This window comes from Passer montanus, unplaced genomic scaffold (genome assembly GCF_014805655.1).
Source record: "Passer montanus isolate IOZ18808 unplaced genomic scaffold, ASM1480565v1 scaffold39, whole genome shotgun sequence".
Taxonomy (NCBI): Eukaryota; Metazoa; Chordata; class Aves; order Passeriformes; family Passeridae; genus Passer; species Passer montanus.
In genome coordinates this window covers 6,805,315-6,833,071 of record NW_024368707.1, presented here as the reverse complement: position 1 = coordinate 6,833,071, position 27,757 = coordinate 6,805,315, and the positions used below count along the sequence as shown (strand labels likewise).

At 39.2% G+C, this 27,757-nt stretch overlaps 1 protein-coding gene across 1 annotated transcript in view; it reads left to right on the top strand.

The window, feature by feature from the left end:
• Positions 1 to 27,403, top strand: part of MAN1A2 (mannosidase alpha class 1A member 2) — a 134,302-nt gene extending 106,899 nt beyond the window's left edge. Inside the window, exons 9-13 of the mRNA XM_039717890.1 lie at positions 773 to 888; positions 5,748 to 5,967; positions 12,843 to 13,015; positions 20,356 to 20,471; positions 22,905 to 27,403. Coding sequence (XP_039573824.1) covers positions 773 to 888; positions 5,748 to 5,967; positions 12,843 to 13,015; positions 20,356 to 20,471; positions 22,905 to 23,037 — 758 coding nt within the window. The 3' untranslated portion in view covers positions 23,038 to 27,403. The remainder of the gene's footprint in view (positions 1 to 772; positions 889 to 5,747; positions 5,968 to 12,842; positions 13,016 to 20,355; positions 20,472 to 22,904) is intronic.
• The last annotated feature ends 354 nt before the right edge of the window (positions 27,404 to 27,757 follow it).

Below are 27,757 nucleotides of genomic sequence, written 5' to 3'. Positions count from 1 at the left end.
GGCACTATTTGTGAAAGGCAACCTCTGCAAGGGAAAAAAAATAAAATTAAAAAAAAGGGTACAAAAAAGAAATCTGTGTGTTAGGAGGTTGAGTTTTTGTGCTGGTGGATTCTAATAGTGAAGCAGTCTTACCCTGTGGCACATGGCACAGCTCTGCGTAGCTGCTCAGGCACAGCGGAGCGGAGCAGGGCTTGTGTTCTACACTGCAAAGGCAGCTTGCTTCCCTTTGGACTAAAAGAATTTCAATAAGAACATTTAGTTATGGGGATTCATTAGTCTGTTGAGTAACTACCCTGGAGGAAATAAAAATCTGCTGGAAAGATTGGATTCTGTGTAGTTCATAGATGACAATTTGTAGGCAGCCACGTGACCTGGTTACATCCTGAATACAGAGGTCTTAGGAGGTTTTCCACATGCTTTTTTCGCATATACCTTAAAAAACAAAACCTAAAACCCCCAAACCCTAGCTGCAAAACAATTAGGTTCTTTGGAATGAAGTAAAACAGAGGTTAAAGTACATTTTTGATGTGAGGGATAGCCTGTGCAGAATGGCGAATAGGGAACCTGTACAGAAGGTTTTATGCCTGTGATGTAAGTTTGGAGGGGAAAGAGTGCAGTGCAGCTTTTTAAACAGGCTAAAAATGTTTATAATTCTACAGCAGTAGACCTGAAAAACATAAGTTTATGTTTTGAATAAATCTAAGGTGCTATTACATAACAACTTCAACCTTTTTTTTTTGTTGTTGTTTTCTTCCCTCTTTCCCTTCTACAGATCACACATCCGTGGGCGGGCTGGGAGACAGTTTTTATGAATATTTATTGAAAGCCTGGCTTATGTCAGACAAGATGGACACGGAGGCAAGGAAAATGTACGACGATGCAATTGAGGTGATTATAATTCATTGAGTTTTCCAATACAGTGGAACCATCTTTAATGATTTTAAGGAAATCAAATTAAATTTAAAAAAAAACAACCTAGGCAGAAAAACCACCACCAACCACAGGACTTGTTTTGATTATGTAAGTTTTAAGAAATCAAGTGATGAATAATACTAGCTTTCACTTTGAGTAGTTTAAAAAGTATTATTGTGGAATACATGTGATGCAGATTATTGTGCTAAAAATAATCAGCTTCTCCCAAATGGTACAATGTAAAAGCCCAAGCTCTAATTTATTAGAAGGAGATCTAGCAACCTTGAGATTTGTGCAGAACAACCAAGTCACTTTTTTCCAGTGTTGAGAATTCATCATTCTAGGACCCTACGTCCCAAATTGTTTTATTGCATTATTTTCTAGGGGATTTGCATATTATATTCCATATTTACCTTGTAAAATGTAGTTCATATCTATTCCTGTTTCTATGGCTCTTTTGTGCTATGGTCTTACTCCCTATCACAGACCAAGAAGTGGCTGCCCAAGCAGGGCAGTACTGCAGGGTGGTTCAGTGGGATTTGGGGGGTAGGGGCCTTTCTGTGGCGGCTCTGAGCTTTTTGCTGCCCAGCTCTTACTTTCCCAGTTTCCCCACCTTCTCTCAGCAGCCTCTCATAGTAGTGCCCACTGTGCCACCATTTCTCTGCTGCAGTTTAGACACTTAAAGAATAACTGAGCTGGTTTGAGTAACGTGAGCTGTGGTACCAACAGCAGCAGGGACTGTGTAGCCTTCTCCCAGTGCTGATGTGTGGCTGGTGCCTGATGTGTTCCAGGCTCTGTGCATGCCCTGTTACTTTCAACATAAGTTTTTACAGCTTAGTTTTAGTGTGGTCAGTCTTCTAAAGCAAAACACCTATTCTTGGAGTTCTCAAAATTCACATTTTACGAGATACATAGTGAAAGCTCTAGTACAAAGTTGCTTTGAAGCTGTGATATGTCTTATTCCTGACCTGAATTTGATTACATTTGACTTCCAGCTGCTTTGACTTTTCCCTTCTCTACATTGTTTTAAAGGGTTATCTGCACCATATAGTTGGTTGCTATCAAATGTACAGTAGAAATTCTCTCCTGAAGGAAAAATGCTTTTTTTTTTGGTCTCACAAGATAAAACAGATTTTGAATTATTACTTAAGCTTTTTTCTATGTATTTTCCAGTATCTTCAGTATGGAGACAGCAATGTAGTGGTTCTTCTAATGTGATTCTTCTTCTAACTGATTCCTTCTTGGTTTTATCCTCTTCATCCAGCCAGAAGCTCTGCTTGTACTCTTAACCTTTGCCTTATACCATCATCCACTTTCCAGTTGCTTTATTCTGAAGCTGGTTATAATCTTGTCGATATAGTGCTTTCCTCCCACTGTGATTTACATTCCCGATTCCTCAGTGTTTGACCTTACACTTATCTCTATTGCAACACACTGTTCAAGCAAAACCAGTTTTGTCACCTGCTCTCAGTGATTTTACAGAACTGACTTTTTCTTTATCGTTATCTATAGTTACATCAATTTTTGTGTCAACTTCAATATTTTTTCTAGCATTTTTCTTGGAGATCATGGTTAGAAAAACTGCCCGGTGTTGAATAAAGTATCTATGCAGAATCTTCATGGGATAAGGATTTTTTTTCCCCACAGATTTTTTTTCTTTACTTTGAACTGTTCTAGCAAGCCAGCTTTTAATCCACTTCACATATGCTGTCTTGAATTTGTTTAGGACTAATATTTTGTAAAATCTCAAGAAATTCTTGAAATCTCTAATATTTCTAGTATCAGCATACACATAGCAATCAAACATTTATTTTTGAAACCACATAATTCATTTTATATAATTGTTTTATTAACTTTTTCAGCTACTGATAAAGCATTGTATGTTTCCCAGTTTTTTGAACTTCCTTAGCTTTCCAGGGTTTTTTAAAATCTATATTACTAGTTCATAACATTACTTGTGTATTTTTAATAGGTTAAAATACAGTTTATGGGGTCCTGTAGGTTTTAAGATGTTTAGCAGTTGATATTTAGCTTTCATTCTGGTTACTCTTGAAATATTTTACTCTGATTCTTAAACTGTGAACACTTCAAAATTAGAGGAAATAAACTCTCTTGTTCATCCTCTTCACTGTAAACCATCTTGCAAACATTTTATATGGACACACCTCTCTGAATGGAGACAGGGCAAGGCAAATTTGGAACCAGGTGGAAACAGTCTGTGGATAGGAGGGAGGAAAAGCCAAGCTGCTCCTGCTTCATTCATGCTATGTCCTAGTCCAAGTATCAGAGGGTTCCTTCTGCTTTTTCTCAGCTAGACCCATCCTGTACATTTGAGTCTGCATGAACTGTACTGATTTATGTGCTGTGGAACATATCTGTTTCAGGGTTTTTGTCTCCCCCAGGTCCTACTTGATGTTGAAACACATAGGCAAAGAGTCATTAAGTAAGATTTGCTTTGCATAACTGCAATTCGAATTTTTATTTAAATTTTTTTTAAGAGGCCATTCCCTTACCATTCTTTTGTTCTTGCCTATAATATAGGTCTTCCTCCATAGCTAACATTTCTTATTCTTTGTTTTTCAAAATGTGGAGCAGAAGCTCTTTGCATCATTTGTGCAAGCAGCAGGGGAAAGGTGTAGCATGCATTCCTCCCACTCACAGCACAGAGTTGGAAGTGTTCTCAGCGCCCACCAGTCTGAAAGAATGTCTCTGTCCAGCCACGCTTCGCTCCCCTATCTTATTACAGCAGTGTGAGTGGAAGATGGACAACATAACCTCACTCCTAAGTCTTGCAGTAAACAGTGATATCTCATTCCTTGGAGTTATCATGGGGAAGAAAAATGCAGCATCTGTCCTTCAGATGTCATGGGTTCCGATCCACAGCCTATGAAGTCTTATCCAGGTCCCCACATACTTCCTAACATGAATACAAACAAGTTGTATATCCATAACCCCTCTGTATATAACATGGGTACAGTGTTCCACTATAAAGGACACTTCATTGCCATGTCCTAGTATGGAAATTCACAGCTGTGATAAAAGCTGAAATTGTGAAACCTGTTGGGAATTTTTTGTGGTGATAAAAATTGAGGATGGGCCTCTTAACTTTGCCTTCAACATCATCATGTGGGCCTTCCAGCTAGTCTGGTTTCAAGTGTCTTTTTTTCCTTCTCACATCAGCGAGGATAGGTAGCTTCTTTTTGATCTGCTGCCTTTTGATCTGCTGCCTTGAGTAGCCTAATCTCTTAGGCTCATAAATTTGATCCTCACTCTTTCTTACTGTGCAGCATTAGGCAGCTAAAAGAAGGATTCAGCTGTGTGCTTGACTGTCACAACATAGCAAGTACTGCTGCAAGACAGCTCAGATAATGCTATTTTTTGTAGTCATGAAAAGCACATGAACTTCAGGGAACATTCAGGTTTTGTATAGAATCACAGAGTATCTTGAATAGCAAGATACTCAGGAATCATTGAGTCCATCTCCTGGCCCTGCAGAGGACAGCCCAAGAGTCACACCATGTGCCTGAGAGTGTTGAAACACTTCCTGAATTCTGTCAGGCTTGGTGCTGTGGCCACTGCCCTGTGGAGCCTGTTCCAGTGCCCAACGACCAGTAATCTATAGGCTTTAGTGCCTTCCTGCTCTTCACAGTTAAAGTGGCTTTCCTTCAAAGAGGGCTCAACTTTTATGTACCATATGGTCGAAAAACATCCTGTTTTGTCACAGTCTAGAATAATGGAATCAACAGAATTAATGCTCCAGATCTTGATATCCTTTCCAGTGGCAGTTTTTAGCAGATCCAATACTTCCTGTACCAGTACTTTCAGACCAAATGAGGCTTGTACAGTGAACCATATCAGGCTCCTCAGCAGCAGAAGGCAGTCGTCAATGCCAATTTGCATGATGGTTAGACAACCACCCTGGCAGCTGTCAGAGACTTACTGGTTTCTGCTCTGTCAGTTATTTCTGCCTTCTCTCTGGATCCTGCCATGAGCACAAACCTCAGATCTATCAGTGTATTAGTGAAGGAATTAACCCAACAGGAGTGCAGACCAGCACTTCTCTCTCATTACTTTCTCACTGTTTAATGCTAGACATAGTAAATACTGCAGTAGGTTGGTGGGAATTGTGATCCTCTCTGAAAGAGGCTTAAGCAAATGTTCCATCTAGTTTGCAAACTTTGGGAAGTTGTCAGCTACTCTTCTAAGAGAAGAACACCATTTTTTAAGTCACAAGCAACAACATATATTGGTACAAATACATATATTGGTGCAAAAAGAAAGCAGCAGTTGCCTCACATATAAAATAAAGGGATTTTTTTGTGAACAGCTGCTCTAACACCCATCATTTGAGAATGTTCAATCAGAAAGCTGCTATGGAGAAGCTAGAAGGTGACTGGAGCATTCCTGTCACTTCCTATTAAAGACTGACTGAGGGTACAGGTTTGTATATGTTGCTGACCAAATGTTTCCAACATGGGTGTGTACTCACAGAGTGCACAGAGCAACAAATAGGTACTTCCCAGAGTTAACAGTTAGACAAATACTGCTTGAGCCATAAAATAAGTGTTGAATTCTCAAGTAAAAGTACAGTGTTGCCTATGTTGTGATTTTCCTATGTTAGATGTCATTCACATTTTTAGCAGTTAGGGTATTTTTTTTGTTGTGCTTTGAAATTATATTCTTATAGCTCTCTGTTCCTGTAGTGCTCAGAAGTGAATTTGAAAAAAATAAAATTATTTTTGTTTTGAAAGCCAGACTTTGCTTGATAAAGGAATGTTAATTAGTAAAACTTGTATGTGAAACAGCATTTGAAAGTTCTCTCAATCTCTTTCTAGGCCATAGAAAAACATCTCATCAGAAAGTCCAATGGAGGACTGACCTTCATTGGGGAGTGGAAGAACGGGCATCTTGAAAGAAAGATGGGCCATTTGACCTGTTTTGCAGGTGGAATGTTTGCCCTTGGAGCAGATGGTTCCAGAGATGATAAAGCTGGACATTATTTGCAGCTTGGAGCTGAAATTGCACATACATGTCATGAGTCATATGACAGGACAAGTAAGACCTATTGTTAATCTAATTATTTCAATAGCTGGAGTACAGCAACTGTTGTAATTATTGTTAGATTTGTAATGGACCTTGTCTAACATGCACTGGTTTTATACCAGTATGAATTTTTAACATCTGTGTATTTACTTCTGCTGTACATCATGGTGAGTAAATATAAACCCAGGTTTTATGGTTCCTTCATGCATGTTTGTCCTCAGTTTTGGATCAGTCAGCTAGGATGATTTATATGGGTATGGTGAGGAAGGAATTTGTGTGAACTCTTGTCCTCACAGATATATAGGGAAGTTTTTACTTTCATATATACTGTTGTTACAGTTAAGTAGAGGGGAAAATTGTAAATAGACTTTTTACTGGTTTTAGTAATAGTGCATTCTAAGTACAATTAAACAAGAGAGGATGAGGAGTACTGTGCAGACTGTGAGAAGGCCAAAGGCCTGACTAGTGAGGAGGCAGCATCAGACTTCATTGTTGGGCTGGAAGTTTCTCAAGTCTTTTGGACCAGGATTATTTTATAGTGACCTTGATGCTTGAAGTTTACTGAGTATGCTTACGGTGGCCCTATAGTTGTAAAACATAATTAAAATGGAAGAGTCTCAGAATAATAATCAGAGACATCTTGAGAACTGGACTATCAGAAGAAGTTTGCCAGAAAAAGTCAGGAGCTCTTCGTCTGAAGTGGGAGTTGAAAAATGTCCTGGTCTGTATCAGATGAAGAATTTTCAGGAGAGATTAGATAATATTAAGACTGCCTTAGAAGACGTGTAATTTGTCACCCTGAATACTCTGTATAAATCTGAATTTCAAGCAGAACAAATGCAAGAAAGACCAACAGAATGAATAGAGTGACAGAGCTTTTATCTTACAGTGGGGAAAATATGAGAGATTGGCCTGCTCAGGCTAGAAAAATAATTCCAAAGAAAGGAACAAATTTATTGCCATCTCAAGGGGTAAACACTGAAGAGAAATAGTTATTTTAAGATACAAAAGAACACAGTAACAAGAGCAACATTTTTAAGCTCACTGTGGATAAATGTAGGTTGGAGATTGGAAATGGTTTTGCATAGCTATCAGAGGAGTGAGTTTCTGTAATGCCTTCCCAGTAGAAATAATGGTAACTATAACTTAAGCAGTTTTAAGATGAGAATTCGTGTATTTATCCACAGGATTACATTATATCATTGTATAGTTGCCTGTCTTTCTAAATAATTCAGTCACAGAAGTGATAATTTTATTTGGGTAGCAACAGTTTTAAAAAAAGGAAAAGAAAAAATATGAGTATGCTTAAGAAAAAAAAGTAGGATATAGCAGCTATTGTTGCACTCTGAAAAATTACATTTAAATGTTTAATTTGACATTTAGAAATAAGCAATGTTAAATTTACAGTTGTTTGAGCAGACCTAATTTTATTCCTTCAGATGTTTATTCTGTACCCTGAATAAGTCAAAAGATGGGGGAGATAAAAGTTTTGATTGCATATTTAATGACTGTATAAGAACACATGAGCAAGAAAGACTGAAAGCTGTACAGACAGCTATAAATTTGCAATGACCTTGTTTTCTTTTGTTCAGTCATGCAGTCCCAGGAATGTGGATTGTTTGTGTTTGGATGTTTTGGTTTTAATTTTCTGGCCCGATTTTTTCAAAGGAAATTAAGAACTTATACATGCAAAATATCAACTTCTTTGTTATGTTCTAACAGCAGGATTTGAGCATAATTGTACACTTCAATGGCAGAACTGGCTGATGGCAGAAGAAGCATCTTTAAGAGGGCAGACAGTCATCCTGGTACAGCTAATAGGTTTATGGTTCAGCAGGCAAAGGGGATTGCCTGATTTCTTTCTCCTGTGAACATGGGAGAACTTGCCCCATTTGGCATGCCCAGAGGAGGGAGAAGGATGCAGAGACTGCAGGCAGGGGTTAGGCAGCTTTGTCTTTAGATAAACTAGCAGAGCTGCCCTTGCTGTGTCAGCCCACAGCTGCTTGTTAATAAACTACAGTATGTACCTGGTGATGGAATACTTCAGTATGAAAATACGACTTTATGAAGCAAGCTAAATTTCCATAGCTCAGCTTAAGTCTCAGCAAAATTGACACAGAATTTCACAGAATAAAAGCATTTCTGGAAAATTAGGGCACTATATTGACAACTATCATCAACCTGTTGCACATATTGCAGGTTTGTTGGGAAAAACAACCAGATATTTCAGAAAGCTGGTTATTTTAGTGCTGACTGGTACAGAGAAGCTGGAAATTCCTTGAAACTATTCCTGATGTATTTTCATGGGGATTATGTCCCAGTGGCAACTGGCATCATCGAGAAGTTTATGCAGGGATGTAGTCTCACTGATAATCTGAGTCACCTATCAATGTTCCCCAGGAATACCTGAGAGAAGACCTTAGACTCCAGACTAAAAGCTGGAGAAGTGACTGGGTATGTTGTGAGCAGCTTCCCATGGCTCTGTGAAAATCCTTGTAGATTCTGCTTGAGCTGAGGATCAGTCTGTAGCACTCCTCAAAGGATATCTTTCTAATTCAGCAGCTGAAGGAAGCTGGTGGTTTTCAGAAGGTGAGGGCAAGGGGTGTAGTCATGGTTCTGGTCTGCCTCTGAGCAAGGGATTTGTGTTTCCACAAATTGGACATGGCAGCATGAGAGCCCCTCCAAGGCTCTTCCCCTCCTCAGGAAATTGTGAATGCATGTGGCACCCTTTAGAAACACCAAGGATTTGAAAAGACTTGTTGATGGTCAATGAGAAAACTTAACTGTAACCAGAATAGTCTTATGATGTGTAGCCTACACATGCCTCTGCTTCCTACCAACTCCACTATTTTTTGTACCATAAACTATCAATAGATTAATGCTGCAGCCATTCTAAATCTCCCATCCTGTGATAGGAGATTTCAGGATTTTCCTGTAGTCCTGTGTGCTCTCAGTTTGGAGAGAGGATTGAGAAAAACAAAGATAGGAGGCATGTTCTGATCTGTGTGCCCATTTACCAGCAGAAGAAATCATAATGCTGTCAGTGGGCACTGGTAAGGCTACAAAAATACAGCTTCCTGTGCTCATGGCACAAGGTTTCTTGGTGTTTAAGCTTATGTGAGTACTGCACATCTTGAGGTGTTCCAGTTTCTGGGGATTAGTTCTTTGTTTTTCATGGTTAATATGCACCACTGAGAAACATGGCACAGGCATAAAATAATTGGCAATGCGAAATCTGTAGATGGCAACAAAAAAGAAATCCATTGAAATAGAAAGAATAGAAAATAACTAACAAATCAATCTGAACAATCAGCTTTCATAGGTGTTGTAGAGGTTAGATAAATAAGCAAAATTATCTGTATAGATGGCACTGTGTGCTGATCTACAGCACACAGTATTTTTAGTACACTCTACCCTTCCTTATGCATAAGAATTTTCCTAGCCATTAGCTGATAGTGTGTAAAGTATTGACTGACTACAGAGAGCTTATTTTAGGATGAAATTTTTTGCACTTCTTTAAAGTTTCTTGACAAGAGCTGTCCTCAGAATCGCGCTACAGCTTTAGCTGTTTTTTATGTGTGACAATTCTAGTGCAGAATAAGCCAGATGACTAAGATTTCAGCTGAGACATATGCAAGGGTATGAGTAGATGCTGTCTCTGCCCCAAGACTTTCAGTAAAGCAGCTAAACAGGCAAGGCTGAGGAAATGAGAATAATAACATGTTTTTATGAGACGTATGAAAGCAATGTGTGTTGATGGAATAGTTCAGAGTCTCAAACAGAAGTGTCTTGGTTGTTCTCTTCCTCCAGTTTTCTATGAATTAGAGCCTGGCAAGTATTATTATAATTATGAATCCTTTCTTACTTTCAGGAAATTTATTGCTAGATTGATCATAGTCTTAAAGACACATACAAACCAGACAACAATATTTTCAAAAATACTTATGAAATTAGAAATATATTTATCTAAAAGTAAAAAGATTTGCTCTTTTCTTGACAGTGCTAAATACAGCTCTCATTGAAGTCAACTTTATGTCAGTTAAAATTTTTTGAAATGGTGGTTATTCAGCTTGGCACTGGTATGAAATTATTTCTCATCTATTCTCCCTGCCTAGACTATAGTCTATCAAGCGCTATTAATATGAAAATATTTGGATTATTCTGTGACCACTATAGCATTGTAAAATGGCCTTAGATGGTTCTTGACTTAAAAGAATGGCCCCTGAAAGATACTGTGCCCATAATAGCTTCTTTTTTTTTAGTCAGCTGTCAATTTTACATCCTTGGTTTCAGATAAGAATTTGGTGAAATCATCACAATATGCAGAGGTCACCCATCCTTGGCTAGTTTAATTTCTTGTAGTGCTCAATAGCATTAGGAGTAGGTGTGAGTAAATAATTAAAGATTTACTGCATGAGCAGGCTACAAAGCAAGAGAAGACATCACAGTTTCTATAGGTGGTGGATCACCAGAACTGCCTGAAATCCAGCTTCTTTGGTGGCTAAGACTAACACAGGTGTCATGTTTCCCTGATTTCCAAAAGTCTTTTTAACAAGTCTTTGACTAAGGCTCATTAGGGACATAAAATAGTTACAATCTAAGCAGCAAGTACCTGTATGGAGGAAGAAAATGGGCGTAATACTGAAAACAGGATAGAGGTAAATAGTCCACTCTCACAATGGATAAATGCTAGTTAACCAGCAGTATTCTGATATATTTGATATATATTTCCACATATGTGTATAGGTGTGTAAAATGTGTACTGTATTTATATACATTGTAAGTGTATATTTACATTTCATGTTTTAATATGTATTATTTATAAATAAAACATATACATATATAAATGATCAGAAAAGGGCAGGAACAGTAAAGGTAAGTGTGCTGATAATAGCAAAAAAAAAAAGGCACTACACAAGGACCTTATGAGGTTGAGTAACTGCATAATAAATTGCTAAATTAAATCCAGTGTAGTTAATTGTAAAGTGAGGCATCTATGAAAAAATTATTTCTAACCTCCCATATTAAATGATGAGTGCTAACTGACCATTGCAATTCAGGAAATTGCTTTTGAGATTATGAAAATGTCACCTCAGTAGCACTCAGGAAAAACAAAATGAGAAAGAGAAAAATAGAAAATGTCATTATGTCACTGTACTAATCTCACCTGTGCTTTTTTCCGCTGTATTTGCTGGTCCTCTCTCATTTTATAGTAGAACTGGAAGAGTTGCAGAGAAGGGCAAGAGGATTAACTAGAGCATGGAACAGTTTCCATTCAAGGCACAACTGAATTGGATAGTATTATCCAGGGTGAAAAAGGGACCTTTTAGATAGGATTCAGCAGATTTGCAGTATCACATAGGGATTGGAGAGTGGTTCTGCATCAAATAGGTATTAGAGATGTGGAACTCCTCAGCAGAAGTTGTTTTGGATGTTCAAGGACTACACAGATTTAAGGAAGCACCAGATGAGTGCTTGGGAAATAAAGCTATTAAGAATTACTGACCACCTAAAAAAGTATGTCTAGTTTGGAGAAGTCTTGAGCTCAAAAACAGTAGAGGCTGGTAGAAAAGATGGAAAAAGATATCTCATATACTTGACAGATGCTTCCACTTCCCCATCAATGTCTGATCTTGGCTATTGTTGATGTCATACTGGAGCAGACAGAATTCCACCTGGTTCAGTATGACCATTCTTATATTCAGAATTTTGCATAGATAGAACCCTGTATCTGATCTCCATTTTATAGTGAGATTTATATATTTTTTTAAGTGAAACCTATAAAGTGGCCATTTTGAAAGAAGTAAACATTTCTTCATGGAGTTTCCCTTACCGTTCATGTGGCTGAAGCAGTGTGATGCTTTTACTTTTGGCATCCAGAGGCATGGTCCCTTGAAACAAAAAGGTTAAGGAACTTCTTTTGGAGATTTTCTGCTGGCGCATACACTGAGAGTTGCTCGTATTTTTCATTATTGTATTCTAAGATTCCCCTTTCAGACCCATGAAACCTTGGTTAATTTGAACCTCTAGCCCATAGGAATTACATGATTAATTGCTTTGATAATTTTTAAAGCTCGAGAGCAGCTTCAGAATTCAGCGCCTTAAAAATTCTCTGCCAAAACAAATGGTGAGGTGCATAAGAGTACATTATTAAGGTTAAATTTCAGCACCAATGTGCAGCTGTCTAAATATGTGTAACTTCTTATTATAGACAGTTTTTTTACAGGTGTGTTGTTCTTATATGAGTAGTCTTCCAGGTGCTGGCACAGGTCCTTAACAGGTTTTTTTATGGGCTTAAACAGTGAATCTCTTAGTGCAGAGATTTATTTTCAGGTGTATTTAAGACTTCATTGCCCAGTTGTAAACCCTTGAAGATCACAGCACATCAGTTACAGTGGCCTGAAAGCACATCCTTAAACCAACAGTTAGGATAAAGATACAGGTTGTTTGGTGTGATACTACTTGGTTTAGTTCCAAGATCTTTTCCTGCTGTGCTGGGTGGGATCAAAGGACATCAAAACCTGTGTTGACCCTTTTTTTCTTATTTCTTTTTCTTGCAAGGAACTGATGTCGGTCACTTCAATTTTATCCTATAATTGAATGTATTAGTGTGTTTATATTCATAATGTTCCATTAGTTTTCAAGAGGATTACTGTAGTCCTTTCAAAATAGGTAGTTTTCTCAAAGGAATTAGATAAATTATTCACAAGAAAAATTATAGGCCTCAAAAGTAGGAAATATTTATGAGACTGCTTAAAGGTTCTGGAGTTTTTTTCACAAGCTTGGGATAAAGCAGTCTCCTACCCATCCTTCTTGCAAAGATTGGTATAGAGCACATTTTTTTCTTACCTTTACTTTTTTTTTTTGGTTGTTTGTTTCCTCTGCAGCACTAAAGCTGGGCCCAGAAGCATTCAAATTTGATGGTGGCGTGGAGGCGGTGGCAGTACGGCAGAATGAGAAGTATTACATCCTAAGGCCAGAGGTGATTGAGACCTACTGGTACATGTGGAGATTCACCCACGATCCCAAGTACAGGCAGTGGGGCTGGGAGGCAGCACAGGTAACTGTATTCATCATCTGTCAGTAATTTAATTTTGTCTATTTCCCCTTTGAAGCCACTTCAGTCTCATGGTAATGAAACACTTGGAGTGGTAATTGATTTTCACAGTTTCCTGTAAACCAGGGTGCATATGAGGGTGCACACATTTATTGCTATTTTGCATTTGCTGAGTCAGATGCAATTGATTTTCACAGTTTCCTGTAAACCAGGGTGCATATGAGGGTGCACACAGTTGTTGCTGTTTTGCATTTGCTGAGTCAGGTGAGAGGTGCATTCAGCATTACACAGCCCATGAGTTTAGGTAGGGAAACAGAACCCCCTAGTCATGACTCCTGCTGTTGTCAGTAGTGCCCAAGAGTTTTTCTACTTCCCTGCTATTGCTCCAGCAGTCTTTGGAAACAGCTCAAAGCCAGTTTCAGAGATGAGAATAAACATTAAAGATAACAAGACAGTAATGAAATATTTTGACTACATCCAGAGGAGATGAGGGAAAAGCAAAGGAAGAGACAAACCAGGAGACTGGATAAGTTTATTCTGTGGCTGAAAACCAGTTTTGCTCCAGAAGCAAGACATCAAGAAAAGGTGGGAAGAGATCTGTTGAGATGCCTGTATTCACAATATTTACCCAAGCGCATTACTGTCCATCCCTCAGCACAGCTGCAACATCTAGAAGAGGCCAGGTATTTTACAGTTGTGTCTTAGTGTGGTTTTACCTTTTAGTCTGTTTTGTTCCAAACAGCATTATGTTATTCTGGAGACAGGTTCCACATTTTTAGCATTTGTATTCCAGAATGCATTGCTGCTGTCTCCAAAACATCAAACATTGAGTCTCATCATCCCTGCTGCCTAAACTATGCATATTTCTAACATGACAAAGTTAATAGCCTGCTCTTTGCCTGTGTAGATACTACAAATTCTTGCTGATCTAACAAGCTCCTTTCAGAAGCTATGGCTGGATGATCCAAGCTGAGGTGGGGTCCTTCATAACAGGTTAAAAAATTTACAAGTGTAAAGATTTTCAGGCCAGGATCAGTGTCTTAAGCACACTGCAAAGCATGTGTTTTAATTGCATTTTGTTCAGTTTTCTCCATTTGCTTTCATTATCTTGGTTCCCATTAATGCTTTCAAAACAAACCCTCCCTTCCTCCTCCTCTGCCTCCAATTTTCTCTGTGTGCGGGGTAGGATTTTATTTCATCCTTCTGTCAACCTCCATTGAAGTTGTAAATCAAGCAGCCCCTGTGCTTAATTGCCTCTGTCCTCACAGACTGCCTTCTTCTGCTTGTTTTTTCCTTGATAGAAGATTTCTTTATTGAACATAGCCATAAAATGTTTTTGACTTCTTCACAAATAGTTTTGCAAGCTCCTCCTTCCCACAGTTTGGAATTTTCTTACCCCACCATCATACTGACACAGAAGCTTGGAGCTTTTTGTTCCCCAGGATTTTCTGTTCATTGCATATAGATAATAAGTTCTTGTGTTTATTCCTCACACCTACTCACTACTTTTTCTTCTTCCCTATCACACACAGCTCTGGCTGTGTTTATTCATTCCATCATTTATAAATAGAGAAGAATCTGGTGTGACACGCAGAGCAGTTGGCTTACTGCTGTTGTACAACACTGTCTGAGTTTGCCTTCCTTTTGCCTTCCAACCTCTGAAGCATACTTGGATTTATTGTCTGTATTTTTTGACAAATCTTATGCAATTTAGTGCAAATTCTATGCTTTGTCCAAGGCCTGTTTTGTTGCATCTCTCCAAATCGAGTGTCTCTGGGGGAAAAACCAGGAAGTTCAATCTTACATTCCTTCAGTGATCATAAATCCCTGTGACAGGGTCTCTATCTCTTTCCTGATGAAAAAAAGGCTAATTCTCCCTAATACTGTACTTAGCACTAGAGACAGCATTCATCTCAATTGTATTGGGCCAGTCAAATTGGATGATGGTGTGCTGGGGGCTGGCTGAAGTATTACAGAAATATGCATGCAGGATACTCAGGGTAAATACAGAAAATTACTGAAATCCTTTTCAGGCTAATTATTTAAAAGCAGTAAGAGCCACCATTTCACAATAGGCATGTAAAGCCAATTACTAATCTGAGCTGTGTGAATGGAGGGTTCAATTAAGAGTTGTGGACTTATGTATCTCACTAAGTAGGACTGCACCACAGAGGCTGCTGAGTTCATCAGAGCTTCTATTAACAGTGAAAATAAATAGTCAAGACCTGAAGCTCGGGCTAACTTCAGGCAAATTGAGGATTGATGGGGTAGAAAGATGGGGTGGAAAGACCTATAGCTCTCTGCCCTCCTGAGACCTCAGCTGCACCCAGATCTGGGGTCCTCAGCACAAGAATGATGTGCACCTTTTAGAGCAGATTCCAAGAAGGGACACAAATATGATCCAGAGGTGGGAGCACCTCTCCTACCAAGACAGGCTGAGAGAGCTGGGGGTGTTCAGCCTGGGAAAGGGAAGGCTCCAGGGAGACCTCTTTGCAGCCTTCTAGTACCTAAAAATGGCTTATTAAAAGAAGTGAGATGGTGTTTTTATGTGGGCAGATAGTGGCAGGACAAAAGGCATGGTTTTAAACTGCAAGAGGACAGATTTATATTAGATGTTAAAAAGAAATTCTTTACTGAGAGCATGGTGAGGCACTGGAACAGGTTGTCCAGAGAAGCTGTGAATGTAAGTGTTTTAAGGTCAGGTTGGATGGAGCCCTGAGCATCCTGTTCCAGTGAGTGGCATCCCTACCCATGGCAGTGAGGTTGGAACTAGATGATCTTTGAGCTCCTTTCCAACCCAAGCCATTCTGTGATTCTGCTTAGAGAAGAGTAGACAGAAAAGAGCCAGACATAAGTTGGAGGTAAAAGAAATATGGTTTCACAGTTTCGTGGGTTAGAAGCTGTGAGTACGACAGCTGGTGAAGAAACTGGCACAGTTTTTATGGGCATGTTGTTGGCACAGTCAAGAAAAGTCGCATATGCCACAAAAAACACCCTCAGAGAAACTGAGGGAGCTGGAGTCCAATCTAGAGGCACATCAAATTTTATTTCCAAAGAATTTAGATTCATGTTGACCTCCCTGTATGTTACAGGCACTGAAATTTCACTTTGTGTCACTTTTGAGTCGAGACACATGTGTTTGGCAGGAGTATACTGTTGAATATTCTCCTGTTCTATTCTGTACTTGAATAAAGGAAACTAGAAAATCCACTACTTCTTGTAGTTTGTTCCATTATTTATTTATTCTTCCTATTAAAAAAAACCCCATGCTTTATTTCCCATTTGAATTTGCCTAGTTTCAGCTCTCAGTCAACTGGGTTTTCCTATGACTTCCTATGCCATTTTAAAATGTCCTTTCCCCCATGTTTTCTTTCCAAAGAATTTTCATAGATTATGATAAGCAATGTCCTAGCAGGAATCAGATTGGACTGTCTTACATGGCCATGGAAATCTTTGAAGTGTCTCTGCATTCCAGAGGTTGTCTCTACCTTCCAGACTGTGTAACTTCTGCAGTTACACAGTCTTGATGACTAGATTTAGAATTATGTGCCTGGTTTTATGAAACTCATTTTGTTTGGCACCCAGTTACCAGCAAATTACACTGTCTGCTGTTATTTACGTATGTCATTTTAGTCAGCAGTGGTGTTGCAGTGATTGATAAAATTTCAGACTGCTCCTTGTGGATCTCTGTGAGAAGCAGCTCTATTTTGTGATGATTTTGCATTGCCAGTTCTTTCTTAGAGCACTGTCAGTCAATTTTAAATTGAATTATATTGATACAGTATAGCGTTGCCTTGTCTTCCCGTAACATCTTAAATACCACGTCAATTGCCTTAGAAGCTTTTAAGTTTATAACAGCTCTGCAGTTACCTTTATTTGTCAAGTTTGTAGCTCTCAAAGAATGAAATCAAGCTTGTGACCAAGATAGTTTTCTATAAAACCATGCTGATTGGTGTCAGTTATCCTCTAATTTTTACATATATATATATATATATCTATGCATCTCTGTAATTGACTGGAACTAACATCAGGTTAGTTCCATCCATCCTAAAATTATTCAGTCTGCCAGTGCCTCATAATAGTAGCAATATTACCTTAACACCCTTCCAGTCATCTTGGAGCTTCCCGGGATTCTGTGGTGCAATAAATTAAGCATTGTTTTATCGGGGAGACTGGTCTTCATCTCTGGAGTGAAAGCGTATCTGGGTGGCAAATCAGATGCCACTACACCAAGTGCTCTGAGGTCTGTGTGAAGACAGAACACTGAGAGTTTCAAGTGGCATTTAAGCAGCTTGTCTGTGGCACCAAGCTTTTCAGCCAGTGTCCTGAAGTTCTCTACAGCTTTGAATCAAGGACAAATTATTTGTTCATGTTCTAAAATTTCCTATTTGGATGAACAACTGTAAAGCAATCTTTCAGAGGCTTTTTTCCTGTACAGTTCATTACTACCTGCATTATGTAGAACTCTGATCACCTAGGGTAAATCCTTTGCCTGTTCTGAACACGAGTTTGTCTTCCCAAGGAGAAATTTCTGAAGATACGAGGTAATCGTAAGGAAAAAAAAGTTGATATAGATCATATCAGTTCATTACTACCTGCATTATGTAGAACTCTGATCACCTAGGGTAAATCCTTTGCCTGTTCTGAACACGAGTTTGTCTTCCCAAGGAGAAATTTCTGAAGATACAAGGTTACTTGGTAATCGTGAGGAAAAAAAAGTTGATATAGATCATACATTTTCTTCCTCCATGCTTGTAGGCCTGCTGACTTCACCAGTGTTGCACTTAGTTACCAAAGTATGAGACCTCTGCAGCACAGAGCAGGATCTCAGTGCTATCCATTAGTTACAATTTCCAAAATAAGTTTTGTCTCTTACACTGGCTTGGGGATTTAATTCTTCTCAAGGAAGGAGATGGTGTCCTAACAGTGGTACCATGTATTCTTTGCTTTCATTTTGCCACAGTCACTAGCAGGTTTCTCCTGTACAGCCTGTGGCACACAGCAATCCGGGTTGCTCAATGGTTGACCAGGGAAACGCTGTCCTGATCAGACTGTATGCTGGGAATTCTGGCAGGAGTTGTAAACACTGGGGCTTCCTCCTCCATCTAGCCATGCTTCAGAGCAGACACAAGGTCATGTTCTGTATTATTACAAAAGGGAGTAGTGCCAAGAGCAGGCACTTCATTTTCTGCCTGTAAAGCAGAAGTGCTTTGGCTCTTGTTTGTTCATATAACACCTGCCTGGTGGCTCTAGGAGTTCTGGGGAGGAATATGCAAATTGTTCTGTAAACAGTGTATGCATTATTTCTTCAGAAGCTAAGCAATTCTCTTTTTTTCTTCCTTTTTGTTGGTTTGGTTGATTGGTGTGGTTTCATTTTCTGTGGAGAGAGTGGTGTTGGGGTTGTTTGTGTTGTTGATGTTGTTTGGCTGCCATGGCAGCTAGCATCACTTTTGTTGTGCAAGAGGGTGCAGACACAGAGATTGTCATGCATTTGGTGCTGTTGGGTTAGATGTGCCACATACACCTTTCTCTTCACTGTAGAGAAAATCTGGTACTTTACATCCAGGCACTTTATCCTTTTAGACTCAAGTCCCAACGAAAAGTGGAGCATTTCCATCTAAACTTTGAGAAAGTTGTGCTTGAGATAAGGAATTACAGCAAGTATTAGATTTTGCCAAGAAAGACTGTACCTTTCTTGGCATAAATTCAGACTCTAGAGCCACAGCCATTCCAATACTTTTGCCAATCTCTTCACTTGCTTTTCTAAAAACCTTCCTTTCTGGAAATTTGGAAGAACTTAGTACAGTCTGGATTATTCTCTGGTTCATGAACAGTCAGATTTCCACAGAGTAAGAGTGTAGGAGGAGGTCATCTGTAGTACCTGCTGTGCTGTGACTTACTGTCCTGGGTATCCTGCTCAACTTCTTGCTTTTCCTCCTGATTTCAGTGACAGCATCTGATGACATTCTTTGTCCATTTGTCCAGTGGAAAATTCCTCTTTGTCTCCCAGTATTTCTGGTATGCAAAGGTGATACTGAGGTCCTTGAAGAGTTAGTTTTGATTGAATCTGTTTTCTCTGCATAAAAAGGGCATCATTCAAATCTTATTTGCTCCCCTGCCTTGACTGCCCCAGCTTCTGCTGAGTATAACTAGCAAAAATCAGAATTAACAGAAATGTGGGCCTAAAGCACCATGTGGAGAAGAGCTCCACACAAGGCTGTTGGGCTGAATCATAGATTACTGAGCTACAGGTGGCTGTGTTCAGTCGTTGGTAATGACAGACATCCCGAGACAAACATTTTCCTTCATCCCTGCTTCTTTTCTGTCCCTGCATGAATCTATTAAAAGAGTTGGTATCTGCTGAGGAAGCACAGTCAAAGCAGCAGGGAAGCACAAATAACCTGTGAATCATTTCAGAGTCGTTTCTTCAGAGCCAGTTTTAATGGCTGATATCCTTGTGTGCTGTAAGGTCGTGCATGCGAGTGGAATAATGAAAGTGTAGGCGAGAGGTGCTCTGAGCTGCTAACGCTTTCTTTCCAGTCTCCTCCTTTTCCATTGTGCTTTTCACTGTACTGTTTGGAGCTGGAGGGGGAGAATCCATTGGCCCCTTCCTTCATGGAATGTGCATGGATTTAAACTCCATGCTTTAAAGGTAAAGAGCTCTGCTGCAGTCCAGCATGCAAGCTGACTTGAGTTTCAGCTGTAGAAACAGGAAACTGAGAATAGCATAGGTAGGAGAAGGAGATGAGGGGAGTAAGCAGCAGCTAGAAGAGTTTACAGGATGGAATCAACAGTCCATAAAGATGAGAACAGTATTTTATTTCTACTTTCACTAAGTCTCCATGACTAGCTACCAGTCAAAGAATTCCTATACCTCTAAAGACTCTTCCAGGAATGTTTGTTACCTTCCTGTGCACATCACAGCACTTATTCCATTGATTTGATGGATGGATATTCTGCCCAATGTCACTGATGAGGAACTGCATGAGCTCAGAAAAAAAGTCTATGGAGTCCTTGTCATGTCATCAGTATCAGCCAACAGTAAATACCCAGGAGAGAAAGTGTTCTTCCCCAGAAGAACTTTCTTAGCATGTAGCAGTTCACCAAATGTGGTGTCATTAATAACCCTAAAAGGATGCTACTTCCGTGTATGTGTCCAGTCTACTTTTCTTTTTTCAGCATAAACTGTTAATGTCCGTAGCATCCTTCAACAAAGAGATTCACAGCAGAAAAGTGCCGCACAAAAAGAACCACCTTCTTTGTTGACCAAGCTTGATGCTTTAAAATGTCAAGATTTTGTTCTACAGTTAAATTCTTTGTGTCTTTTCCTTTCCTTTTCGCAGGCAATTGACAAGTATTGCCGAGTTAGTGGTGGCTTTTCTGGTGTCAAGGATGTGTATTCCTCATCTCCTACATATGATGATGTACAGCAGAGCTTTTTCCTTGCCGAAACTTTGAAGTAAGTCCTTTTCACTTCTTCATCTTTCTGTAAAAACTCACATCTGAATTCTAGAAAATGCTCCACAGGTGGCTAATGGAGACAAAGACTGATTTTGAGTATTATGAGCACCAAATGGAACAGAAAGCAGCTCCTGAAAATGGCAGGTTTTGTGTCTAATTCAGGCATCACAGTATGTTTTACTGGGAAAAAGGGACTCCAAGTTCATAGTGTCTAAGGGGATAGTGTGGCTCTTAACCAAATTCCTCTAGGTAATCACAATACTTTGTTGCCTTGTGTTACCATTATAAAAAGAAGGGCAGTCACTGCTGCCTCCTCTGTTGTCTTCTTTAATTTTATTTCATTTACTCCTTCAAGTTCATTTTCTGGAGACTAAAAGCAGTGGTCCCGAAGAGAGAGGCAGCAGTTTCAAACAGGTCAGGTCAGAGAAACAGTATCTCTCTGGGAGCTGATGGTATATGATTGATCTGCCTATAAAAGCCAAATAAGAGAATGAAATCTGCTCCTAAGGGACTTGTGTGGTGGCAAGGCTGACTTTTGATGTATCACCAGAGTCCTGTCTGCATCTTAAATAATCACAAAGAGATCTGAAAATTCACTGATGCATCATTCAGAAACTGAATATATTATAGTGCAGGCATTGGAGATGGTGGCAGTTCTAGGAAAGAACTCAGCAATTTTTACTGACTTTTGGTTTTTGGAGCATTTCCTGCTTGTGGAACAAGATGAAGGTTTATTGAAGAGCTGGATATTAGATGTTTGTGACATTCATGCAATGGGCATAGCCCAAACCAGAAACTGGTTTGACAATGAGATAGCCCAAATGAAAATAAAGACAGAGGGGTTGGGTATGATGTCATGAGGAAAACGAAGATGTTCCTCAGAAGAGGGGCATAAAATATGTCTTAAGCAATGCCTGCTGTAGTCTTTTCTGCTGTTGATGATTACTTCTGCATATTCATTCCTCGCAAATACAAATTTAGTAACTGTCCCAAATATGCTTTATTGTTGCCTGGATATTTCAATTCATTGGAGATACACAGCAAATTTGAGAGTTTTGAGCAGTACCTGGCTTGAAGGTACCTGTTGAGTGGGAAGGACCAAGATGGAGAAATAGGTTGCTTAAGTTATTCAAAAGAAAAGTGTGAATCAAATGAGGAAGGTGAGTTTGAGTGAGATGAAATATTGCTGCTGTGGTGAGAAAGAGCTTGGAGTGCTGCAGCAGGAGAGAGCGAGGCAGAAGTATTGAGGAAAGGAAAGGCCTGATGCTTTAGAGACAAATGAAGAGTGTGAAGAAGGAGACAAGATATGTGTGACAAAACTGAATCATCTCTGCAAGAAATTTTTATCTGGAAACAGTAAATAGATGAGGAAGGAAAGAAGAAGTAGGGCTCTGCTGACTCAATTGTGGATAGAGCTGGCAAATAAAGGCAGCAGAAGAATTGATCAGGCAGTGACACAGGGCTGAAAGCAGCAGACACTCCCAGTGTCTGATGGAGAGAGAGCAGCAGAACAAGTGTGCACATTCTGGATGTGGCAGAATCCACTAATGGGAATGACACCCTTTCCTTGTCAAGTGCAGCAAGAGCTGTCTTTTTCTGCATGGCAGGAAAGCAAGCAGGAGCTGAAAGATCCTGTACACCCACGCTGTTGTGCTTGCACTCACACAGCCAGGTTTTCTGTAACAAGGGAAATGTTTGAGTTTTAGCTGTTGTGTTAGGAAACTTTGACAGATCCCTACTACCAGTATGTCCTACAGAGTTATAGCACAGCCACATTCAAAAGTGTGCATTAAGAAAAAAGGAACAACAAATACTTTTTTTCTACATATGTCCAGTAATCCTTATTTTGTTACATGCTTCATATCCTCTGCATTTTATTATAATGTACAACATCTGTGAAAACCCTCTGAACAATCTATTGTCCCATTTCCTCTCACCAGAAGCTGAACCAGCTTCCAGAATGGTGATGACAAATCAGATACCTGTCATGGTTTAGTAGCTTCTCTTGTGCTGCCATGAAATCTTTGGTTTGGATTAAAGAGGATTAGTCATTTCCAAGTGGATTTACTCCATTAAGAAAAGCTTTTTGACAACTTCTCTGCTCTCCTCTCTGCCAAATACTTGTGTTTGGTGTCTTGATATTTATTTTGCACTGCAGGTCTTTGAAGGGAGACTCAAAAAACAAAAGTTTCTTGGAAATATTAAAATGTTGTCTTTATAAAACATTTCATTGAAGGGCTTGATCATAATAAAAATTACTTCAGATCATCACAATAGGGAAGATTGTGTGTGTGCTGTACAAAGATTGAAAGCCAGTAATTTGTTTATAGCTGTAGTTGCTGAACTGTGAGGCCTGAAGATGGTCTGTTGCTCCTGCCTGCCTGTGCTCTGCTTTAATACCCATGTTTTTCATCTCTGTCTTGTTGTCCAGGTATTTGTATCTGCTTTTCTCCAATGATGATCTTCTACCATTAGACAACTGGGTTTTTAACACAGAAGCTCATCCTCTGCCTGTTTTACATTTAGCCAACACCACACTGTCAGGAAATCCTGCATATCGATAAAAACAGCTCTATGAGGAGGAAGAGAGACTGTTTTCAGCTCTGTTTTGTTTACATGGACCACTTGAGACTTTAGCAGGAGGGGAGACAGACAGACAGACACTTGGTAAACCTAGACCCCCGAGTCAAGCAAGTATTGGCATGGGAAACGAAGCTCTTCAACATATAAATAAGTTAAAAGTTCTGTTTTATACATGACCAAAACACGTGAGTGTGATTTTTGCAGGACGGAGACTTCACACGCTTTGAACCCTGGCAAGACATGGAATCTACAGATAATATTAATGCAGCAGCATGAGAAAGAAGAGGCTTTTCCTTCCAGGGAAAGGAACTTGCTGCTTGCTCTTGCAAGGAACAACACACAGTCACCTCTTCAGATTGGGTGTGTTCCAAATACCTAGGTTTTCTTTTCCTTTCTTTTTTTCTTTTTTTTTTTTAAATTTTTTATGATGGCATGAACAAAGCAACACCACTGCACCAGCAGCATCAGGATTTGAATTTCTTTCTGTACCTGTCTGAATTTTCTAAGGAGCATCTGTCCAGACTGGCAGCCATTCTCAAAGCCTGTAATCTGTTAGACCTAAACTCTAAAGTGCAAAAAGTATTGCCTCCTCATTTTCCCTTTTCAAAATAATGCTTATATCCAAAAACAAAAAACAATTGCTAAGCATTTGGTTTGTAGTTCACTGTCAGCAGAGTGGACTTAGTTCATTTGGCAAGCTCAGTCAGAATCTGGAGCATATCACAGGAGTAGGAAGGAGCCTAAGTTTCCCTTCCTCAAAAATTATGTCACATGAAAAAAACCATTCTCTTCTTTTAGCTAAATAAACAGAGATGACAACATGAGCATAACTGTTTCATTATTTAAATAGGAGGATGCAGTATATGGAACTAAAAGAAGCTCCCCTTGAGCTAAGCAGTGAGAATTTGCTGCTCTGTATTTTTGTACACAATCTGTTACATTTCATTCTTTGGATTCTGTTCACAGAGCCTTCTCTGCAGGTATATGTGTGTCTGACAGAAACCTAAAACTGACTTTGATTTACTTTAAAAAACTTGCTTTTCTTCTGGGTGCTCCAGTACAAATCCAATATGATCTTTGGAAGCAGCCTAACATCTCTCATATGTGACTGGAAAAAGAAACTGAAGAGTGTCTGCTTTGATTCATTTATGGTACTGCTAAATGCATGGGGTATTTTCAAGTACTTCATGGCTGGGCTGGATAGTATAACTTAAATGGAGTCTTTTTCAGTCTTCATTTATTTGCTAAAAAAATAAAAAAATTTAATCTTTCCAGATTTTTTGTCTTTTCAGTTTTGTCTTTTTCAATCTCTTTTACTGTTGTTCAGAAACCTTACAGCTCAAATTATTCTTTTTATTCCCCTATAGAGCTCTCAAATCTTTTTGCCATAGTGACTGGCCCCTTTGCTGACAAACAGCCTTTAGGTGCAGGTTTCCCTCCTAATTAGTGCACAGGTTGAGTCTTTAAAAAATCTTGATGATGTTTTTGTACTGAAGCAAGTGGGAGAACTCTTCAGTGAGCTACAGCAGTACAGCATCAGATTTAAAGGGAGTGCTATTTTCCCTCCTCAAAAATGTTTTTATATGAAGTATTTTAGAAAAAAACTTTACTCCTTATCATATCATAATACATCTGACTGTAGAGCTGTAGAGTTTCCCCCCCAAATTACTCTTCAATTGTCTGTGTCACTAACTTAGACATAGAAATCATCATATGATCTAAGTAAAAAAGCTGTCAGATGCTTTTTTCCAGACAGTTACCTTTGTTTAAGAGGAAGAAAACATGGGGCTTGGCAAAAGTTTCAGTCTCAGTGTTTGTACCTTAATACCAGTTACTTTGTTACTGTAATCTCCAGCAGCATCCTAAAAATAATTTGAGAGCTTATAAAGTAATTGGTATAGTAAATAATACTGATTGCAGTAATTGTTTATTTAAAATTAGAAGTAGCTTAATAAATGGATTCTTCTTACTGGCCCTACATTAATTTATTTTTCTAATTATTATTCAGTGACTTACTGAAGAACTAGTGATTTTTCATTTTCCCAAGTTCAGATATGCTGTGTTTTCAAATTGTTTTTCTGATCCTTTGAGAACTGTTATTAGTTTAAAACTGCACTCAATTGCCTTGTTCTCCTACATGTCTCTGAGCATATGGAAGAGGGAAAGCAGACCCTTCTGTTAAGAAAAAAAAAGAAAGAATTAAAAATAATAAAAGTACTTTCTGCCCCATAGACCCATCCCTGTACTCCTCCTGATAAATGCAGGTGTAGGATGGCTGCCAGTCTGTTCAGAGAAATGTCAAGGAGTCCCAGAAACACCAAACTTGCTTCTCCTCCTCCATCCCCCTCTTGTGAATTAAAGAGGAACCCTTCAAATTTAACTTCTCCATGAATCCCAGTGGGTTAACTTACTGTCACAAGAATGCCTGAATTGAAGACTAAACCATTTCATGTTGTGGGATGGTGTTCTTCTCAAAGCAGATGTACAGTACTGCTGTTTCTTCTTTGTGTAGATAAGCAGCAGGTACCAAATAAAGGACACTTGTTTCTTGTTTTCCAGTTACCCAATAACAGTTTATTCTCCATCACTCTAAAATACCAGCTGGCCTTTTCCTCCAGAAGCTAATGATGTTCAGAGTCTATCAAAAACAATGCATTTTAAGGACTAATTGCTGTGTCTTTCATAAATTTCATCCTAAGATTTCCTAGATCAAGCAGAGTTTGGAGGTTATGGGTTTTGGCCAAGGTACATGCTTAATTACCAAGCACCACAGATACTGAAACTTCTGAGTGAAGTGATGTGCCCTCCTTCTGAGTCCTTCACAGAAAAGTAGGTTCTGATCTGCAAAATGGCATTGTGTGCAACCCAAAGTTCAGACTGTTTTCCCTCTGGGTACATAAGGTACAGTAGAACGTTGCCATTTCATTCTGTTGCTGCTGTCTTACTTTCTTGAAGATAAGAGTGTAAATTTAAGCACAAAAATGACTTTTTAGTCCTAGCTGTTTCTGAGTCTTGCACTGTACTCTCTAACAAAACAATCCTCATTTTCTCTAGGTAGCTGTCCCATTTTACAACTTCTACAATACCCTCTCCCCTTACAGAATGAAATAAAAACCAGAAAATCATGTGCATTTTTCGCACACTGGATTTGGGCAAGAGCCTGGAAATCCCAAAATTGTCTATTTCCTGTTTGCATGCAGTCAAAACAAGGATGTATAGTTCTTTTCCTAATCCAAGCCTCAAACTTGCCTGTTGGTCAGGATCTGCCAGCAGTAATTTTTTTCCTAACAATTAAAGCTTGACTTTTCAAAGAGGCCAGATTTCTGCAGCTTCCATTAACAACCCTGGAGCTGTGCATGTCCTGCAGTCAAGAAGTCAACTTCTTAGCATTGTCCTCTAAATAAAAAACCCCGGGAATGATATTCTGAGTGTTAATTTTGCTGCACAATGTAGTCCTTCAAACTGAATGTTCAAGAAAAGTGCAGAAAATAGCAAGTGCCCAGGAGCAGAAGGAAGAGCAGGTAGTTCCATGTGCCAGTCACACCTTTGCTGTTCCTTCAGCTCCCTGCTCCAAATTTGTGGATCACTGTGTTCTGGCTCCCAAACACTGTCATATTCCCCCACAGTATTTTACAAGATTTGAATATTGCCTGGGTTCTGAAAGGTGACAATAATTCCTCACTCCCTGTAATGCCATCCTTTAAGGTTAGAGGTGCACCCCCTAAGCAAAGCCCTGTTGGTATTTACACTACTAAGCCTAGCCCATGTTTATAAGGGGACAAATAAGAAACAGGCTTCTTGATACCAGAGAAAAATGAAAGCAAGCTCTTGATCCATACTGTAGTTGGGAGATCTGTTCACCCTGAGTAAGACAACCCTCTTTCACTCCTTGAATTTTGAGGAAACAGTCTTCTGACTCAAGAGTTTGAGTTGCCATACAAAGAGGAAGCCCAGGCTCTTTTGCGAGTTGTGTGCGTACAGCTGTAGCGGAGATGATAAGCACGAGCTGCTTCAGCTGTCAGCACCTTCTGACAAACTGCTCTGTAATTGCCCAGGAAAGTTGGGAACCACCAAAGTCAGAGGAGACAGCCTGACCTGTTACAGTGAATTGTTGCCTTTAATCCTAATCGCTTGGTGGAAGTTGGATTTGCATTCTGCCTTTATTCTTGCTTTGTCTAAAACTGACAGATTATTTTTTCCTCCAAAATAATAAAAGGGCAAAAGTCTATCTTCTGATGTGGAAACCTTCTGCCTCTGACCTGGAATCCTGCATATGTACTTTTTACAGATTAAAAAATAATATTGTATATAAAAAAAGATTGAATAAAGAATGTCTTTAAGTGAAAAGAGTGTAGTTTTTTTCCTTTGCCTCCAGAAGCACCATCCTGTAGTACTGAAGTGTGAAGCTGACCCTTTTCCAGAGGCTTGGTGGTGCTGCAACTTTTCTTTCCCCTGCAATTCTACTAGGGACTTTGTCAACTTTAACATGTATCAAGTCCCCCTGTTACAAAATTAAACCCCTGTACCCTGTACTTGGTTCTAACAGGTCCCTGTAGTGCTCAGATGGCTCTCAAAATGCAGCTTCATGCACAGCACTTTGAGGCTGTTCCTGGCTGCCATTGTGAAAGCCACCCAACCTCAGAAAAGTTCGATTTCTCCCCATTTCTCAGATTGTGTGAAAGTGGCTAAAAGGTTCAAAGA